Source organism: Salmo salar, unplaced genomic scaffold, assembly GCF_905237065.1.
Source record: "Salmo salar unplaced genomic scaffold, Ssal_v3.1, whole genome shotgun sequence".
Classification (NCBI taxonomy): Eukaryota; Metazoa; Chordata; class Actinopteri; order Salmoniformes; family Salmonidae; genus Salmo; species Salmo salar.
In genome coordinates, this window is record NW_025549022.1 from 52,035 (window position 1) to 73,498 (window position 21,464).

Genomic DNA, 21,464 nt, shown 5'->3' on the forward strand with positions numbered 1-21,464 from the left:
ATCCTTCTATCCTTCTCCCTCTGTCTCTCCTTCTATCCTTCTATCCTTCTCTCCTTCTCTCCTTCTATCCTTCTCTCCTTCTCTCCTTCTATCCTTCTATCCTTCTCCCTCTGTCTCTCCTTCTATCCTTCTCTCCTTCTATCCTTCTATCCTTCTCTCTCTGTCTCTCCTTCTCTCCTTCTATCCTTCTCTCCTTCTCTCCTTCTCCCTCTCTCTCCTTCTATCCTTCTATCCTTCTATCCTTCTATCCTTCAATCCTTCTCTCCTTCTCTCCTTCTCCCTCTGTCTCTCCTTCTATCCTTCTCTCCTTCTCTTCTTCTATCCTTCTCTCCTTCTCTCCTTCTCTCCTTCTATCCTTCTCTCCTTCTATCCTTCTCCCTCTGTCTCTCCTTCTCTCCTTCTCTCCTTCTATCCTTCTCTCCTTCTATCCTTCTATCCTTCTCTCTCCTTCTCTCCTTCTATCCTTCTCTCTCCCCCTTCCTCTCCCTCTCCCCTCCCTCTCCTCTCCCTCCTCCCTCCTCCCCCCTCTCCCTCCCTCCCCTCTCCCTCCCCTCTCCCTCTCCCTCCCCCTCTCCTCACCCCCTCCTCCCTCCCCCTCTCCCTCCCTCTCCCTCTCCCTCCCCCCTCTCCTCTCCCTCCCTCTCCCTCCCTCTCCCCCTCTCCCTCTCCCTCCCCTCTCCCTCTCCTCCCCTCCCCCTCTCTCCTCCCCCTCTCCCCTCTCCCTCCCCTCTCCTCCTCCCTCTCCTCCCCTCCCCCTCTCCTCCCCCTCCCCCTCCCCCCTCTCCCTCCAGGAAGCGCTATTTGAAGATGAGGAAGAGTCTGGTGAAGTTCCGTTCTCTCGTCCACATGTACGTCACCCGCAAGAGATACATCAAGGTACACGACATTACTACACGACATTACTACACGACATTACTACATTACTACACGACATTACTACACGTCACCCGCAAGAGATACATCAAGGTACACGACATTACTACACGACATTACTACACAACATTACTACATTACTACACGACATTACTACACGTCACCCGCAAGAGATACATCAAGGTACACGACATTACTACACGACATTACTACATGACATTACTACACGACATTACTACACGACATTACTACACGACATTACTACACGACATTACTACATTACTACACGACATTACTACACGTCACCCGCAAGAGATACATCAAGGTACACGACATTACTACACGACATTACTACACGACATTACTACATTACTACACGACATTACTACACGTCACCCGCAAGAGATACATCAAGGTACACGACATTACTACACGACATTACTACACAACATTACTACATTACTACACGACATTACTACACGTCACCCGCAAGAGATACATCAAGGTACACGACATTACTACACGACATTACTACACGACATTACTACACGACATTACTACACGACATTACTACACGACATTACTACACGACATTACTACACAACATTACTACATTACTACACGACATTACTACACGTCACCCGCAAGAGATACATCAAGGTACACGACATTACTACACGACATTACTACACGACATTACTACATTACTACACGACATTACTACACGTCACCCGCAAGAGATACATCAAGGTACACGACATTACTACACGTCACCCGCAAGAGATACATCAAGGTACACGACATTACTACACGTCACCCGCAAGAGATACATCAAGGTACACGACATTACTACACGTCACCCGCAAGAGATACATCAAGGTACACGACATTACTACACGACATTACTACACGACATTACTACATTACTACACGATATTACTACACGTCACCCGCAAGAGATACATCAAGGTACACGACATTACTACACGACATTACTACACGACATTACTACACACTACACAACATTACTAACGACATTACTACACAACATTACTACACAACATTACTACACACTACACGACATTACTACACGACATTACTACATTACTACACGACATTACTACACGACATTACTACACGGCATTACTACACGACATTACTACACGGCATTACTACACGACATTACTACACGACACACTACACAACATTACTACACGACATTACTACACGACATTACTACACGACATTACTACACAACATTACTACACGACATTACTACACAACATTACTACACGACATTACTACACAACACACTACACGACATTACTACACGACATTACTACACGACATTACTACACGACATTACTACACAACATTACTACACGACATTACTACACAACATTACTACACGACATTCCTACACGACATTACTACATGACATTACTACACGACATTACTACACAACATTACTACACAACATTCCTTACACGACATTACTACACGACATTACTACACGACATTACTACACGACATTACTACACACTACACTACACACTACACTACACACTACACACTACACTACACTACACACTACACACTACACTACACAACATTACTACACACTACACAACACCTAACACACACTACACAACACACACTACACACACTACACACACTACACAACATTACACCTAACACACACTACACACTACACACTACACTACACACTACACTACACACTACACTACACACACTACACAACACACTACACTACACACACTACACTACACACTACACAACACACTACACACTACACTACACACACTACACAACACACTACACACACACCTTACAACACCTAACACACACTACACAACACCTAACACACACTACACAACACCTAACACACACTACACACTACACACTATACACTACACTACACACTATACACTACGCTACACACTACACACTACGCTACACAATACACACTACACTACACAACACCTAACACACACTACACAACACCTAACACACACTACACACTATACACTACACTACACACTATACACTACACTACACACTACACACTACGCTACACAATACACACTACACTACACAACACCTAACACACACTACACAACACCTAACACACACTACACACTACACACTATACACTACACTACACACTACACTACACACTACACAACATTACTACACAACACCTAACACACACTACACAACACCTAACACACACTACACACTACACACTACACACTATACACTACACTACACACTACACAATACACACTATACACTACACTACACACTACACACTATACACTACACTACACACACTACACAACACCTAACACACACTACACAACACCTAACACACACTACACACTACACACTATACACTACACTACACACTATACACTACGCTACACACTACACAATACACTACACACTATACACTACACTACACATTATACACTACACAACATTACTACACAACATTACTACACAACATTACTACACAACATTACTACACAACATTACTACACAACATTACTACACGACATTACTACACAACATTACTACACAACATTACTACACAACATTACTACACAACACAATACAGAACGACACGATGTCCTTGGCACTGAGTTGATCAGGCTGTTGATTGGTGGAATGTTGGTCCCACTTCCTCTTGGCCACATGTCGATCCAGAGCATCCCAAACATGCTCAAAGGGTGACTCACCCGCCCTGGGCTCTCTCTGTATTACCAAGAGGTAACGCTGGTGTTACAGAGACAAGAGAGAGAGAGGCAACAGGGCTCTCTGCCCTGGGCTCTCTCTGTCCCGGTGAGATTAAGGCACAACAGGGCTCTCTGCCCTGGGCTCTCTCTGTCCCGGTGAGATTAAGGCCAACAGGGCTCTCTGCCCTGGGCTCTCTCTGTCCCGGTGAGATTAAGGCCAACAGGGCTCTCTGCCCTGGGCTCTCTCTGTCCCGGTGAGATTAAGGCCAACAGGGCTCTCTGCCCTGGGCTCTCTCTGTCCCGGTGAGATTAAGGCCAACAGGGCTCTCTGCCCTGGGCTCTCTCTGTCCCGGTGAGATTAAGGCCAACAGGGCTCTCTGCCCTGGGCTCTCTCTGTCCCGGTGAGATTAAGGCCAACAGGGCTCTCTGCCCTGGGCTCTCTCTGTCCCGGTGAGATTAAGGCCAACAGGGCTCTCTGCCCTGGGCTCTCTCTGTCCCGGTGAGATTAAGGCCAACAGGGCTCTCTGCCCTGGGCTCTCTCTGTCCCGGTGAGATTAAGGCCAACAGGGCTCTCTGCCCTGGGCTCTCTCTGTCCCGGTGAGATTAAGGCCAACAGGGCTCTCTGCCCTGGGCTCTCTCTGTCCCGGTGAGATTAAGGCCAACAGGGCTCTCTGCCCTGGGCTCTCTCTGTCCCGGTGAGATTAAGGCCAACAGGGCTCTCTGCCCTGGGCTCTCTCTGTCCCGGTGAGATTAAGGCACAACAGGGAAAACTGGATCCTTCTTCTAGTTAGGGGTTTGTAATGTTTTGTTCTGTTGTAGATGAAGCTGGAGGCCCGCAGGAAAGCAGAGGAGGAGAGGAGGAGGAGAGAGGAGGTGAGTAGAGGAGAGGAGGAGGAAGAGGAGAGGAGGAGGAGGAGGAGGAGAGAGGAGGTGAGTAGAGGAGAGGGGGAGGAAGAGGGGAGGTGAGTAGAGGAGAGGAGGAGGAAGAGGAGAGGAGGAGAGGAGGAGGAGAGAGGAGGTGAGTAGAGGAGAGGGGGGAGGAAGAGGGGAGGTGAGTAGAGGAGAGGAGGAGGAAGAGGAGAGGAGGAGAGGAGGAGGAGAGAGGAGGTGAGTAGAGGAGAGGGGGAGGAAGAGGGGAGGTGAGTAGAGGAGAGGGGGAGGAAGAGGAGAGGAGGAGAGGAGGAGGAGAGAGGAGGTGAGTAGAGGAGAGGGGGGAGGAAGAGGGGAGGTGAGTAGAGGAGAGGGGGGAGGAAGAGGGGAGGTGAGTAGAGGAGAGGGGGGAGGAAGAGGGGAGGAGGGAGATGGTGAGTAGAGGAGAGGGGGAGGAAGAGGGGAGGTGGAGGAGGGAGATAGTGAGTAGAGGGGGAGGGGGAGGAAGAGGAGAGGAGGAGGAGAGAGGAGAGGAGGAGGAAGAGGAAGAGGAGGGAGGAGGTGAGTAGAGGAGAGGGGGAGGAAGGGGGAGAGGAGGGAGATGGTGAGTAGAGGAGAGGAGGAGGAAGAGGGGAGGAGGAGGAGGGAGATGGTGAGTAGAGGAGAGGAGGAGGAAGAGGGGAGGAGGAGGAGGGAGATGGTGAGTAGAGGAGAGGAGGACGAAGAGGGGAGAGGGAGGAGAGGAGAGGAGAGAAGGAGAGGGTTAACCAAGGGTTAATAAGGGGTCTGAGAAGAGGAGAGGAGGAGAGGGGAGAGAGGGAGGAGAGAGGGAGGAGAGGGGAGAGAGGGTGGAGAGAGGGAGGAGAGGAGAGAGGAGGAGAGGAGAGAGGAGGAAGAGGGAGAGGGAGGTGGAGAGTAGTTGTCTTTCCATCTCTTATATCTTGTGTGTGTGTGTGTGTGTGTGTGTGTGTGTGTGTGTGTGTGTGTCCTGTGTGTGTGTGTGTGTGTGTGTGTGTGTGTGTGTGTGTGTGTGTGTGTGTGTGTGTGTGTGTGTGTGTGTGTGTGTGTGTAGGAGCTGTTGAAGAGAGAGGTGGTTAATGTCTCTCACCTGGTGATCCCTGCTGAGCTCGGCTCTTTACTGCAGGCTGCAGCAGGTTGGTTTGTGTTCAGACTCCATGCTGACTCTCTCTGGTCCATCTCCTCACATCTCTCTGACTCTCTCTGGTCCATCTCCTCACATCTCTCTGGTCCATCTCCTCACGTCTCTCTGGTCCATCTCCTCACATCTCTCTGGTCCGTCTCCTCACATCTCTCTGGTCCGTCTCCTCACGTCTCTCTGGTCCATCTCCTCACATCTCTCTGGTCCATCTCCTCACATCTCTCTGACTCTCTCTGGTCCATCTCCTCACATCTCTCTGGTCCGTCTCCTCACATCTCTCTGGTCCATCTCCTCACATCTCTCTGTCTAGCTCTGGTCCATCTCCTCACATCTCTCTGACTCTCTCTGGTCCGTCTCCTCACATCTCTCTGGTCCATCTCCTCACATCTCTCTGTCTAGCTCTGGTCCATCTCCTCACATCTCTCTGGTCCATCTCCTCACATCTCTCTGGTCCGTCTCCTCACATCTCTCTGGTCCGTCTCCTCACGTCTCTCTGGTCCATCTCCTCACATCTCTCTGGTCCATCTCCTCACATCTCTCTGGTCCATCTCCTCACGTCTCTCTGGTCCGTCTCCTCACATCTCTCTGGTCCGTCTCCTCACGTCTCTCTGGTCCATCTCCTCACGTCTCTCTGGTCCGTCTCCTCACATCTCTCTGACTCTCTCTGGTCCATCTCCTCACATCTCTCTGTCTAGCTCTGGTCCATCTCCTCACATCTCTCTGGTCCATCTCCTCACATCTCTCTGGTCCGTCTCCTCACATCTCTCTGACTCTCTCTGGTCCATCTCCTCACATCTCTCTGTCTAGCTCTGGTCCATCTCCTCACATCTCTCTGGTCCATCTCCTCACATCTCTCTGGTCCGTCTCCTCACGTCTCTCTGACTCTCTCTGGTCCATCTCCTCACATCTCTCTGTCTAGCTCTGGTCCATCTCCTCACATCTCTCTGTCTAGCTCTGGTCCATCTCCTCACATCTCTCTGGTCCATCTCCTCACAGCTCTCTGTCTAGCTCTGGTCCATCTCCTCACATCTCTCTGGTCCATCTCCTCACATCTCTCTGGTCCGTCTCCTCACATCTCTCTGACTCTCTCTGGTCCATCTCCTCACATCTCTCTGGTCCGTCTCCTCACGTCTCTCTGACTCTCTCTGGTCCATCTCCTCACATCTCTCTGTCTAGCTCTGGTCCATCCCCTCACATATCTCTGGTCCATCTCCTCACATCTCTCTGTCTTGCTCTGGTCCATCTCATCACATCTCCCTGTTTAGCTCTGGTCCATCTCCCCACATCTCTCCCTCTAGCTCTGGTCCATGCTGAGAGTCTAGCTCTGGTCCATCTCCTCACGTCTCTCTGTGTGTGTAGGTGGCAGACAGCTCCATGCTGAGAGTCTAGCTCTGGTCCATCTCCTCACGTCTCTCTGTGTATGTAGGTGGCAGACAGCTCCATGCTGAGAGTCTAGCTCTGGTCCATCTCCTCACGTCTCTCTGTCTAGCTCTGGTCCATCTCCTCACGTCTGTCTGTGTTATTAGGTGGCAGACAGCTCCATGCTGAGAGTCTAGCTCTGGTCCAGGCACCACACATCCCTGAGGAGAACCAGCTGACTCTGCCGCTGGACATCAACAACAACCCCTTCAGCCGCTACGTACAGCTGCACTTCAGGGTAACTCACCCCTCATTCAATCCCATACAATTCAATTCAATACTCTGTCTCTACTCACCCCTCATTCAATCCCATACAATTCAATTCAATACTCTGTCTCTACTCACCCTCATTCAATCCCATACAATTCAATCCCATACTCTCTGTCTGTTCACACCCCTCATTCAATCCCATACAATTCAATTCAATACCTTCTGTCTCTACTCACCCCTCATTCAATCCCATACAATTCAATTCAATACCTTCTGTCTCTACTCACCCCTCATTCAATCCCATACAATTCAATACAATACTCTGTCTCTACTCACCCCTCATTCAATCCCATACAATTCAATTCAATACTCTCTGTCTGTTCACACCCCTCATTCAATCCCATACAATTCAATTCAATACCTTCTGTCTCTACTCACCCCTCATTCAATCCCATACAATTCAATTCAATACTCTGTCTCTAATCACCCCTCATTCAATCCCATACAATTCAATTCAATACTCTGTCTCTACTCACCCCTCATTCAATCCCATACAATTCAATTCAATACTCTGTCTCTACTCACCCCTCATTCAATCCCATACAATTCAATTCAATACTCTCTGTCTGTTCACACCCCTCATTCAATCCCATACAATTCAATTCAATACCTTCTGTCTCTACTCACCCCTCATTCAATCCCATACAATTCAATTCAATACCTTCTGTCTCTACTCACCCCTCATTCAATCCCATACAATTCAATTCAATACCTTCTGTCTCTACTCACCCCTCATTCAATCCCATACAATTCAATTCAATACCTTCTGTCTCTACTCACCCCTCATTCAATCCCATACAATTCAATACAATACTCTGTCTCTACTCACCCCTCATTCAATCCCATACAATTCAATTCAATACTCTCTGTCTGTTCACACCCCTCATTCAATCCCATACAATTCAATTCAATACCTTCTGTCTCTACTCACCCCTCATTCAATCCCATACAATTCAATTCAATACTCTGTCTCTAATCACCCCTCATTCAATCCCATACAATTCAATTCAATACTCTGTCTCTACTCACCCCTCATTCAATCCCATACAATTCAATTCAATACTCTGTCTCTACTCACCCCTCATTCAATCCCATACAATTCAATTCAATACTCTCTGTCTGTTCACACCCCTCATTCAATCCCATACAATTCAATTCAATACCTTCTGTCTCTACTCACCCTCATTCAATCCCATACAATTCAATTCAATACCTTCTGTCTCTACTCACCCCTCATTCAATCCCATACAATTCAATTCAATACCTTCTGTCTCTACTCACCCCTCATTCAATCCCATACAATTCAATTCAATACCTTCTGTCTCTACTCACCCCTCATTCAATCCCATACAATTCAATTCAATACCTTCTGTCTCTACTCACCCCTCATTCAATCCCATACAATTCAATTCAATACTCTGTCTGTACTCACCCCTCATTCAATCCCATACAATTCAATTCAATACCTTCTGTCTCTACTCACCCCTCATTCAATCCCATACAATTCAATTCAATACTCTGTCTCTACTCACCCCTCATTCAATCCCATACAATTCAATTCAATACTCTCTGTACACACCCCTCATTCACTCCCATACTCTCTGTCTGTACTCACCCCTCATTCAAATCAATTCAATTAAATTTTCTATCTCTGTACATTCTATTTCATTCAATTCAATTTCCAGGTCTGTCTTTCAATTCAGAGTCAATTCAATTCCTCTCAAGTCCCATTTCAATATTATCCCCGACATTTACACAAATGCCAGGCCAATACAGACAGCCTAGCTATATTGGATATATAGAAATACAGACAGCCTAGCTATATTGGAAATACAGACAGCCTAGCTATATTGGATATATAGAAATACAGACAGCCTAGCTATATTGGAAATATAGACAGCCTAGCTATATTGGAGATATAGAAATACAGACAGCCTAGCTATATTGGATATATAGAAATACAGACAGCCTAGCTATATTGGATATATAGAAATACAGACAGCCTAGCTATATTGGATATATAGAAATACAGACAGCCTAGCTATATTGGAAATACAGACAGCCTAGCTATATTGGATATATAGAAATACAGACAGCCTAGCTATATTGGAGATATAGAAATACAGACAGCCTAGCTATATTGGATATATAGAAATACAGACAGCCTTGCTATATTGGAAATACAGACAGCCTAGCTATATTGGAGATATAGAAATACAGACAGCCTAGCTATATTGGAAATATAGAAATACAGACAGCCTAGCTATATTGGATATATAGAAATACAGACAGCCTAGCTATATTGGATATATAGAAATACAGACAGCCTAGCTATATTGGAGATATAGAAATACAGACAGCCTAGCTATATTGGAAATATAGAAATACAGACAGCCTAGCTATATTGGAAATACAGACAGCCTAGCTATATTGGATATATAGAAATACAGACAGCCTAGCTATATTGGATATATAGAAATACAGACAGCCTAGCTATATTGGATATATAGAAATACATACAGCCTAGCTATATTGGAAATACAGACAGCCTAGCTATATTGGATATATAGAAATACAGACAGCCTAGCTATATTGGAGATATAGAAATACAGACAGCCTAGCTATATTGGATATATAGAAATACAGACAGCCTAGCTATATTGGATATATAGAAATACAGACAGCCTAGCTGTATTGGAGATATAGAAATACAGACAGCCTAGCTATATTGGATATATAGAAATACAGACAGCCTAGCTATATTGGATATATAGAAATACAGACAGCCTAGCTATATTGGATATATAGAAATACAGACAGCCTAGCTATATTGGAAATACAGACAGCCTAGCTATATTGGAAATACAGACAGCCTAGCTATATTGGAGATATAGAAATACAGACAGCCTAGCTATATTGGAGATATAGAAATACAGACAGTCTAGCTATATTGGATATATAGAAATACAGACAGCCTAGCTATATTGGAAATATAGAAATACAGACAGCCTTGCTATATTCGATATATAGAAATACAGACAGCCTAGCTATATTGGAAATACAGACAGCCTAGCTATATTGGATATATAGAAATACAGACAGCCTAGCTATATTGGAAATACAGACAGCCTAGCTATATTGGATATATAGAAATACAGACAGCCTAGCTATATTGGATATATAGAAATACAGACAGCCTAGCTATATTGGAAATACAGACAGCCTAGCTATATTGGAAATACAGACAGCCTAGCTATATTGGAAATATAGAGATACAGACAGCCTAGCTATATTGGATATATAGAAATACAGACAGCCTAGCTATATTGGATATATAGAAATACAGACAGCATAGCTATATTGGAGATATAGAAATACAGACAGCCTAGCTATATTGGATATATAGAAATACAGACAGCCTAGCTATATTGGAAATATAGAGATACAGACAGCCTAGCTATATTGGAAATACAGAAATACAGACAGCCTAGCTATATTGGATATATAGAAATACAGACAGCCTAGCTATATTGGAAATATAGAAATACGGACAGCCTAGCTATATTGGAAATATAGAAATACAGACAGCCTAGCTATATTGGAAATACAGACAGCCTAGCTATATTGGATATATAGAAATACAGACAGCCTAGCTATATTGGAAATATAGAAATACAGACAGCCTAGCTATATTGGAAATATAGAAATACAGACAGCCTAGCTATATTGGAAATATAGAAATACAGACAGCCTAGCTATATTGGAAATATAGAAATACAGACAGCCTAGCTATATTGGAAATATAGAAATACAGACAGCCTAGCTATATTGGAAATATAGAAATACAGACAGCCTAGCTATATTGGGAAATACAGACAGCCTAGCTATATTGGAAATATAGAAATACAGACAGCCTAGCTATATTGGAAATATAGAAATACAGACAGCCTAGCTATATTGAAAGAAATACAGACAGCCTAGCTATATTGGAAATATAGAAATACAGACAGCCTAGCTATATTGGAAATATAGAAATACAGACAGCCTAGCTATATTGGTTAGAAATACAGACAGCCTAGCTATATTGGAAATATAGAAATACAGACAGCCTAGCTATATTGGAAATAAAATAGAAATACAGACAGCCTAGCTATATTGGAAATACAGAAGCTAGCTATATTGGAAATACAGACAGCCTAGCTATATTGGAAATATAGAAATACAGACAGCCTAGCTATATTGGAAATATAGAAATACAGACAGCCTAGCTATATTGGAAAAAATATAGAAATACAGACAGCCTAGCTATATTGGAAATACAGACAGCCTAGCTACATTGGAAATATAGAAATACAGACAGCCTAGCTATATTGGAAATATAGAAATACAGACAGCCTAGCTATATTGGAAATATAGAAATACAGACAGCCTAGCTATATTGGAAATATAGAAATACAGACAGCCTAGCTACATTGGAAATATACAGCTATGAAATACAGACAGCCTAGCTATATTGGAAAAACTAAGAAATACAGACAGCCTAGCTATATTGGAAATATAGAAATACAGACAGCCTAGCTATATTGGAAAGAAATACAGACAGCCTAGCTATATTGGAAATACAGACAGCCTAGCTACATTGGAAATACAGACAGCCTAGCTATATTGGAAGAAATACAGACAGCCTAGCTATATTGGAAAATGAAATACAGACAGCCTAGCTATATTGGAAATACAGACAGCCTAGCTACATTGGAAATACAGACAGCCTAGCTATATTGGAAATACAGACAGCCTAGCTACATTGGAAATACAGACAGCCTAGCTATATTGGAAATACAGACAGCCTAGCTATATTGGAAATACAGACAGCCTAGCTATATTGGAAATATAGAAATACAGACAGCCTAGCTATATTGGATATATAGAAATACAGACAGCCTAGCTACATTGGAAATACAGACAGCCTAGCTACATTGGAAATACAGACAGCCTAGCTATATTGGAAATACAGACAGCCTAGCTACATTGGAAATACAGACAGCCTAGCTACATTGGAAATACAGACAGCCTAGCTATATTGGAAATACAGACAGCCTAGCTATATTGGAAATACAGACAGCCTAGCTATATTGGATATATAGAAATACAGACAGCCTAGCTATATTGGATATATATAACTTTGTCCATTCATTCCATTAACTGGGAAATGTAAAAATATTCAATTCTAATTCAATTCCAAAGATTAAATGTTTTACAATATAAAAATTACATTTCATTTCAGAAAGTCCAAACACAGTCTATAATTCTAATTAGATTCCAAAACTTGAAGACGTTTGAGATTTGACACCAACCTCGACCTACACATGTCTAATCTCCAGGGTCTGACCCCTGACCCCTGACCCCTGACCCTTTTAGGAGCCTATGTTTGGGATGCTAACGGTTCCCTTGGAGACGACCCTGACGTGTATGGACGAGGACCTCCGACAGGAAGCTCTGGAGGTGTTCGTTATGGTGAGTCCTGTTCATTATGGTGAGTCCTGTTCATTATGGGGGGGTGAGTCCTGTTCATTATGGTGAGTCCTGAGTCCTGTTCATTACGGTGAGTCGTGTTCATTATGGTGAGTCCTGTTCATTATGGTGAGTCCTGTTGGTGAGTCCTGTTCGTTATGGTGAGTCCTGTTCATTATGGTGAGTCCTGTTCATTATGGTGAGTCCTGTTCATTATGGTGAGTCCTGTTGGTGAGTCCTGTTCATTATGGTGAGTCCTGTTCATTATGGTGAGTCCTGTTCATTATGGTGAGTCCTGTTCATTATGGTGAGTCCTGTTCATTATGGTGAGTCCTGTTCATTAAGGTGAGTCCTGTTCGTTATGGTGAGTCCTGTTCGTTACGGTGAGTCCTGTTCATTATGGTAAGTCCTGTTCGTTATGGTGAGTCCTGTTCGTTATGGTGAGTCCTGTTCATTATGGTGAGTCCTGAGTCCTGTTCATTATGGTGAGTCCTGTTCGTTATGGTGAGTCCTGTTCATTAAGGTGAGTCCTGTTCGTTATGGTGAGTCCTGTTCATTATGGTGAGTCCTGTTCGTTATGGTGAGTCCTGTTCGTTATGGTGAGTCCTGTTCGTTATGGTGAGTCCTGTTCATTATGGTGAGTCCTGAGTCCTGTTCATTATGGTGAGTCCTGAGTCCTGTTCATTATGGTGAGTCCTGTTCGTTATGGTGAGTCCTGTTCGTTATGGTGAGTCCTGTTAGTTATGGTGAGTCCTGTTCGTTATGGTGAGTCCTGTTCATTATGGTGAGTCCTGTTCATTATGGTGAGTCCTGTTCGTTACGGTGAGTCCTGTTCATTATGGTGAGTCCTGTTCGTTATGGTGAGTCCTGTTCATTATGGTGAGTCCTGTTCGTTATGGTGAGTCCTGTTCGTTATGGTGAGTCCTGTTCATTATGGTGAGTCCTGTTCGTTATGGTGAGTCTTGTTCATTATGGTGAGTCCTGTTCATTATGGTGAGTCCTGTTCGTTACGGTGAGTCCTGTTCGTTATGGTGAGTCCTGTTCGTTATGGTGAGTCCTGTTCATTATGGTGAGTCCTGTTCATTATGGTGAGTCCTGTTCGTTACGGTGAGTCCTGTTCATTACGGTGAGTCCTGTTCGTTACGGTGAGTCCTGTTCATTATGGTGAGTCCTGTTCGTTATGGTGAGTCCTGTTCATTATGGTGAGTCCTGTTCGTTATGGTGAGTCCTGTTCATTGTGGTGAGTCCTGTTCATTGTGGTGAGTCCTGTTCGCTACGGTGAGTCCTGTTCATTAACGTGAGTCCTGTTCGTTATGGTGAGTCCTGTTCGTTATGGTGAGTCTTGTTCATTATGTTGAGTCCTGTTCGTTACGGTGAGTCCTGTTCATTATGGTGAGTCCTGTTCATTATGGTGAGTCCTGTTCATTATGGTGAGTCCTGTTCATTATGGTGAGTCCTGTTCGTTACGGTGAGTCCTGTTCATTATGGTGAGTCCTGTTCTTTATGGTGAGTCCTGTTCATTATGGTGAGTCCTTGAGTCCTGTTCATTATGGGGTGAGTCCTGTTCATTATGGTGAGTCCTGTTCATTATGGTGAGTCCTGAGTCCTGTTCATTATGGTGAGTCCTGTTCGTTATGGTGAGTCCTGTTGTTATGGTGAGTCCTGTTCATTATGGTGAGTCCTGTTCATTATGGTGAGTCCTGTTCATTATGGTGAGTCCTGTTCGTTACGGTGAGTCCTGTTCATTATGGTGAGTCCTGTTCGTTATGGTGAGTCCTGTTCATTATGGTGAGTCCTGAGTCCTGTTCATTATGGTGAGTCCTGATGGTGAGTCCTGTTCATTATGGTGAGTCCTGTTCTTATGGTGAGTCCTGAGTCCTGTTCATTATGGTGAGTCTTGATTGAGTCCGTTTTATGGTGAGTCCTGTTATTAGGTGAGTTGTTCATTATGGTGAGGCCTGTTCATTACGGTGAGTCTGCCGTTATGGTGAGTCCTGTTCGTATGGTGAGCGTTGTAGGTGAGTTGTCGAGGGAGTGAGGGTTAGAGGGATAGGGAGTCGTCCTAGCTATGGTGAGTCCTGTTCGTTATGGTGAGTCCTGTTATTATGGTGAGTCCGGTTCATTATGGTGAGTCCTGTCTATTATGGTGAGTCCTGTTCGCTACGGTGAGTCCTGCTATTATGGTGAGTTTAAGGTGAGTCCGGTTATTATGGTGAGTGTTGTTATGGTGAGTCTGTTCATTGGTGGTGAGTCTGTTGATGGAGGTGAGTCCGGTTCGTTAGGTGAGTCCGGTTCATTATGGTGAGTTGTTGTATGGGGAGTCGATGGTGAGCGAGGCCTGTTATTATGGTGAGTCTGAGTCCTGTTCATTATGGTGAGTCCTGTTCATTATGGTGAGTCCTGAGTCCTGTTCATTATGGTGAGTCCTGTTCGATGGTGAGCCTGTTGTTATGGTGAGTCCTGTTCATTATGGTGAGTCCTGTTCATTATGGTGAGTCCTGTTCATTATGGTGAGTCCTGTTCGTTACGGTGAGTCCTGTATGGTGAGTCCTGTTCGTTATGGTGAGTCCTGTTCATTATGGTGAGTCCTGAGTCCTGTTCATTATGGTGAGTCTTGATGGTGAGTCCTGTTCATTATGGTGAGTCCTGTTCATTATGGTTGAGTCCTGTTCATTATGGTGAGGCCTTCTTGTACGGTGAGTTCTGTTCATTATGGTGAGTCCTGTTCGTTATGGTGAGTCCTGTTCATTATGGTGAGTCCTGTTCGTTATGGTGAGTCCTGTTCGTTATGGTGAGTCCTGTTCATTATGGTGAGTCCTGTTCATTATGGTGAGTCCTGTTCGTTATGGTGAGTCCTGTTCATTATGGTGAGTCCTGTTCGTTATGGTGAGTCCTGTTCATTGTGGTGAGTCCTGTTCATTATGGTGAGTCCTGTTCATTAAGGTGAGTCCTGTTCATTATGGTGAGTCCTGAGTCCTGTTCATTATGGTGAGTCCTGATGGTGAGTCCTGTTCATTAAGGTGAGTCCTGTTCGTTATGGTGAGTCCTGTTCGTTACGGTGAGTCCTGTTCATTATGGTGAGTCCTGTTCATTATGGTGAGTCCTGTTCATTATGGTGAGTCCTGAGTCCTGTTCATTATGGTGAGTCCTGAGTCCTGTTCATTATGGTGAGTCCTGTTCATTATGGTGAGTCCTGTTCATTATGGTGAGTCCTGATGGTGAGTCCTGTTCGCTACGGTGAGTCCTGTTCATTATGGTGAGTCCTGTTCATTATGGTGAGTCCTGTTCATTATGGTGAGTCCTGTTCATTATGGTGAGTCCTGAGTCCTGTTCATTATGGTGAGTCCTGTTCATTATGGTGAGGCCTGTTCATTATGGTGAGTCCTATTCATTATGGTGAGTCCTGTTCATTATGGTGAGTCCTGATGGTGATTCCTGTTCATTATGGTGAGTCCTGTTCATTATGGTGAGTCCTGTTCGTTATGGTGAGTCCTGAGTCCTGTTCGTTATGGTGAGTCCTGTTCATTATGGTGAGTCCTGTTCATTATGGTGAGTCCTGAGTCCTGTTCATTATGGTGAGTCCTGAGTCCTGTTCATTATGGTGAGTCCTGTTCATTATGGTGAGTCCTGTTCATTATGGTGAGTCCTGATGGTGAGTCCTGTTCGTTATGGTGAGTCCTGTTCGTTATGGTGAGTCCTGTTCATTATGGTGAGTCCTGTTCATTATGGTGAGTCCTGTTCATTATGGTGAGTCCTGATGGTGAGTCCTGTTCATTATGGTGAGTCCTGTTCATTATGGTGAGTCCTGTTCATTATGGTGAGTCCTGTTCATTATGGTGAGTCCTGATGGTGAGTCCTGTTCGTTATGGTGAGTCCTGTTCATTATGGTGAGTCCTGTTCGTTATGGTGAGTCCTGAGTCCTGTTCATTATGGTGAGTCCTGTTCATTATGGTGAGTCCTGATGGTGAGTCCTGTTCGTTATGGTGAGTCCTGATGGTGAGTCCTGTTCGTTATGGTGAGTCCTGTTCATTATGGTGAGTCCTGTTCGTTATGGTGAGTCCTGAGTCCTGTTCATTATGGTGAGTCCTGTTCATTATGGTGAGTCCTGATGGTGAGTCCTGTTCGTTATGGTGAGTCCTGTTCATTATGGTGAGTCCTGTTCATTATGGTGAGTCCTGTTCATTATGGTGAGTCCTGTTCATTATGGTGAGTCCTGTTTATTATGGTGAGTCGTGTTCATTATGGTGAGTCCTGAGTCCTGTTCATTATGATGAGTCCTGTTCATTATGGTGAGTCCTGAGTCCTGTTCATTATGGTGAGTCTTGTTCATTATGGTGAGTCCTGTTCATTATGGTGAGTCCTGTTCATTATGGTGAGTCCTGATGGTGAGTCTTGTTCATTATGGTGAGTCCTGTTCATTATGGTGAGTCCTGTTTATTATGGTGAGTCCTGAGTCCTGTTCATTATGGTGAGTCCTGTTCATTATGGTGAGTCCAGTTCATTATGGTGAGTCCTGTTCATTATGGTGAGTCCTGATGGTGAGTCCTGTTCGTTATGGTGAGTCCTGTTCATTATGGTGAGTCCTGAGTCCTGTTCATTATGGTGAGTCCTGTTCATTATGGTGAGTCCTGTTCATTATGGTGAGTCCTGATGGTGAGTCCTGTTCATTACGGTGAGTCCTGTTCATTATGGTGAGTCCTGTTCGTTATGGTGAGTCTTGTTCATTATGGTGAGTCCTGTTCATTATGGTGAATCCTGTTCATTATGGTGAGTCCTGTTCATTATGGTGAGTCCTGTTCGTTATGGTGAGTCTTGTTCATTATGGTGAGTCCTGTTCATTATGGTGAGTCCTGTTCGTTACGGTGAGTCCTGTTCGTTATGGTGAGTCCTGTTCGTTATGGTGAGTCCTGTTCATTATGGTGAGTCCTGTTCATTATGGTGAGTCCTGTTCATTATGGTGAGTCCTGTTCATTATGGTGAGTCCTGAGTCCTGTTCATTATGGTGAGTCCTGAGTCCTGTTCATTATGGTGTGTCCTGTTCATTATGGTGAGTCCTGTTCATGAGTCCTGTTCATTATGGTGAGTCCTGATGGTGAGTCCTGTTCATTATGGTGAGTCTTGTTAACTATGGTGAGTCCTGTTCGTTATGGTGAGTCCTGTTCATTATGGTGAGTCCTGTTTATTATGGTGAGTCCTGTTCATTATGGTGAGTCCAGTTCATTATGGTGAGTCCTGTTCATTATGGTGAGTCCTGATGGTGAGTCCTGTTCGTTATGGTGAGTCCTGTTCATTATGGTGAGTCCTGTTCGTTATGGTGAGTCCTGTTCATTATGGTGAGTCCTGTTCATTATGGTGAGTCCTGTTCATTATGGTGAGTCCTGTTTATTATGGTGAGTCCTGTTCATTATGGTGAGTCCTGTTCATTATGGTGAGTCCTGTTGATTATGGTGAGTCCTGATGGTGAGTCCTGTTCGTTATGGTGAGTCCTGTTCATTATGGTGAGTCCTGTTCATTATGGTGAGTCCTGTTCATTATGGTGAGTCCTGTTCATTATGGTGAGTCTTGTTCATTATGGTGAGTCTTGTTCATTATGGTGAGTCCTGTTCGTTATGGTGAGTCCTGTTCATTATGGTGAGTCCTGATGGTGAGTCCTGTTCATTATGGTGAGTCCTGTTCATTATGGTGAGTCCTGTTCATTATGGTGAGTCCTGATGGTGAGTCCTGTTCATTATGGTGAGTCCTGATGGTGAGTCCTGTTCATTATGGTGAGTCCTGTTCATTATGGTGAGTCCTGTTCGTTATGGTGAGTCCTGTTCGTTATGGTGAGTCCTGTTCATTATGGTGAGTCCTGTTCGTTATGGTGAGTCCTGTTCATTATGGTGAGTCCTGTTCATTATGGTAAGTCCTGTTCATTATGGTGAGTCCTGTTCATTATGGTGAGTCCTGATGGTGAGTCCTGTTCGTTATGGTGAGTCCTGTTCATTATGTTGTGTCCTGTTCATTATGGTGAGTCCTGTTCATTATGATGAGTCCTGTTCATTATGGTGAGTCCTGATGGTGAGTCCTGTTCATTATGGTGAGTCCTGATGGTGAGTCCTGTTCGTTATGGTGAGTCCTGTTCGTTATGGTGAGTCCTGTTCGTTGTGGTGAGTCCTGTTCGTTATGGTGAGTCCTGTTCATTATGGTGAGTCCTGTTCATTATGGTGAGTCCTGTTCATTATGGTGAGTCCTGATGGTGAGTCCTGTTCGTTATGGTGAGTCCTGTTCGTTATGGTGAGTCCTGTTCGTTATGGTGAGTCCTGTTCATTATGGTGAGTCCTGTTCATTATGGTGAGTCCTGTTCATTATGGTGAGTCCTGTTCATTATGGTGAGTCCTGAGTCCTGTTCATTACGGTGAGTCCTGTTCATTATGGTGAGTCCTGTTCATTATGGTGAGTCCTGTTCGTTATGGTGAGTCCTGTTCATTATGGTGAGTCCTGTTCGTTACGGTGAGTCCTGTTCATTATGGTGAGTCCTGTTCATTATGGTGAGTCCTGTTCATTATGGTGAGTCCTGATGGTGAGTCCTGTTCGTTATGGTGAGTCCTGTTCGTTATGGTGAGTCCTGTTCGTTATGGTGAGGCCTGTTCATTATGGTGAGTCCTGTTCATTATGGTGAGTCCTGTTCATTATGGTGAGTCCTGATGGTGAGTGCTGTTCATTATGGTGAGTCCTGTTCATTATGGTGAGTCCTGTTCGTTATGGTGAGTCCTGTTCATTATGGTGAGTCCTGTTCGTTATGGTGAGTCCTGATGGTGAGTCCTGTTCGTTATGGTGAGTCCTGTTCGTTATGGTGAGTCCTGTTCATTATGGTGAGTCCTGTTCATTATGGTGAGTCCTGTTCGTTATGGTGAGTCCTGATGGTGAGTCCTGTTCGTTATGGTGAGTCCTGTTCGTTATGGTGAGTCCTGTTCATGATGGTGAGTCCTGTTCATTATGGTGAGTCCTGATGGTGAGTCCTGTTCATTATGGTGAGTCCTTTTTAAGTGTTAGGGTTCTGTCTATTTCTGTGTTCTAGGTGTTTAATTTTTAGGGTTCTGTCTTTCTGTGTTCTAGGTGTTTAAGTGTTAGGGTTCTGTCTTTCTGTGTTCTAGGTGTTTAAGTGTTGGGGTTCTGTGTTCTAGGTGTTTAAGTGTTGGGGTTCTGTGTTCTAGGTGTTTAAGTGTTAGGGTTCTGTGTTCTAGGTGTTTAAGTGTTAGGGTTCTGTGTTCTAGGTGTTAGGGTTCTGTGTTCTAGGTGTTTAAGTGTTAGGGTTCTGTGTTCTAGGTGTTTAAGTGTTAGGGTTCTGTGTTCTAGGTGTTTAAGTGTTGGGATTCTGTGTTCTAGGTGTGTAAGTGTTAGGGTTCTGTGTTCTAGGTGTTTAAGTGTTAGGTTCTGTGTTCTAGGTGTTTAAGTGTTAGGGTTCTGTGTTCTAGGTGTTTAAGTGTTAGGGTTCTGTGTTCTAGGTGTTTAAGTGTTAGGGTTCTGTGTTCTAGGTGTTTAAGTGTTAGGGTTCTGTGTTCTAGGTCTTTAAGTGTTAGGGTTCAGTCTATCTCTGGGTTCTAGGTGTTTAAGTGTTAGTGTTCTGTGTTCTAGGTGTTTAAGTGTTAGGGTTCTGTGTTCTAGGTGTTTAAGTGTTAGGGTTCTGTGTTCTAGGTGTTTAAGTGTTAGGGTTCTGTGTTCTAGGTGTTTAAGGGATGCGGTTCTATGTTCTAGATCCTGAGGTTCATGGGCGACCCCCACCTGAACGGGGCTCAGGAGAACCTGTTTGGGAACTACATAATCCAGAGAGGACTGGCCAATCAGGGCCTGCGAGACGAGATCCTGGCTCAGCTGGCCAATCAGGTGTGGCGGAACCCAAACCATGACAACGCAGAGAGGCTGGCTGCTGCTGCTGGGCTGCACCTGCTGCTTCCTCCATCACCCAGGCTGCACACACACCTGCTGGAAGTACTACACACACACACACACTCCCACACACACACACACACACACACACACACACACACACACACACACACACACACACACACACACACACACACACACCTGCTGAAGTACTAACACACACACACACACACACACACACACACACACACACACACACACACAGGCCATGGTCGTACCTGCTCACACCTGTCTCCTCCTAGGTTTGTGTCTGACCACGCCCCTGCTGGTTGCCGGGCGCTGCTGCAGCACCGGCTGATCCAGGCCAATCAGAAGTCCCGGCTGTTATCAGGATCCGCCCTGAGACAGCACGCACCTATCCGCTGGCTCTGTTGGAGTGGACAGCCAATAGGAAGAGGGCTAACATGGTGCTGCAGGTGACCTGCTTCGACGGTGAGCTGCGCTTTCTGATGACATCACAGGGCAGTCTACTAACTAACACAGGAGGAACAACTGCTTGACTCCATAACTCTCCTCCCCTCTCTCTCTCTCTCTGTCTCTGTCCCTCTCTCTCTCTCTCTGTCTCTCTCTCTCTCTCTGTCTCTCTGCTCTCTGTCTATCTCTCTCTGTCTCTCTCTGTCTCTCTCTGTCTCTCTGTCTCTCTCTGTCTCTCTCTCTCTCTGTCTCTCTCTGTCTCC

General features: G+C 44.8%; 1 protein-coding gene across 1 annotated transcript in view; it reads left to right on the forward strand.

Moving 5' to 3' along the window:
* Positions 1-20,829, forward strand: part of LOC106592773 (unconventional myosin-XV-like) — a gene marked incomplete at its 3' end in the record, with an annotated part of 39,177 nt that extends 18,348 nt beyond the window's left edge. Inside the window, exons 6-11 of the mRNA XM_045712966.1 lie at positions 792-876; positions 4,452-4,505; positions 5,575-5,656; positions 7,188-7,318; positions 12,769-12,864; positions 20,596-20,829. Of these exons, the coding sequence (XP_045568922.1) occupies positions 792-876; positions 4,452-4,505; positions 5,575-5,656; positions 7,188-7,318; positions 12,769-12,864; positions 20,596-20,829 (682 nt within the window). The remainder of the gene's footprint in view (positions 1-791; positions 877-4,451; positions 4,506-5,574; positions 5,657-7,187; positions 7,319-12,768; positions 12,865-20,595) is intronic.
* Between the last annotated feature and the right edge of the window lie 635 nt (positions 20,830-21,464).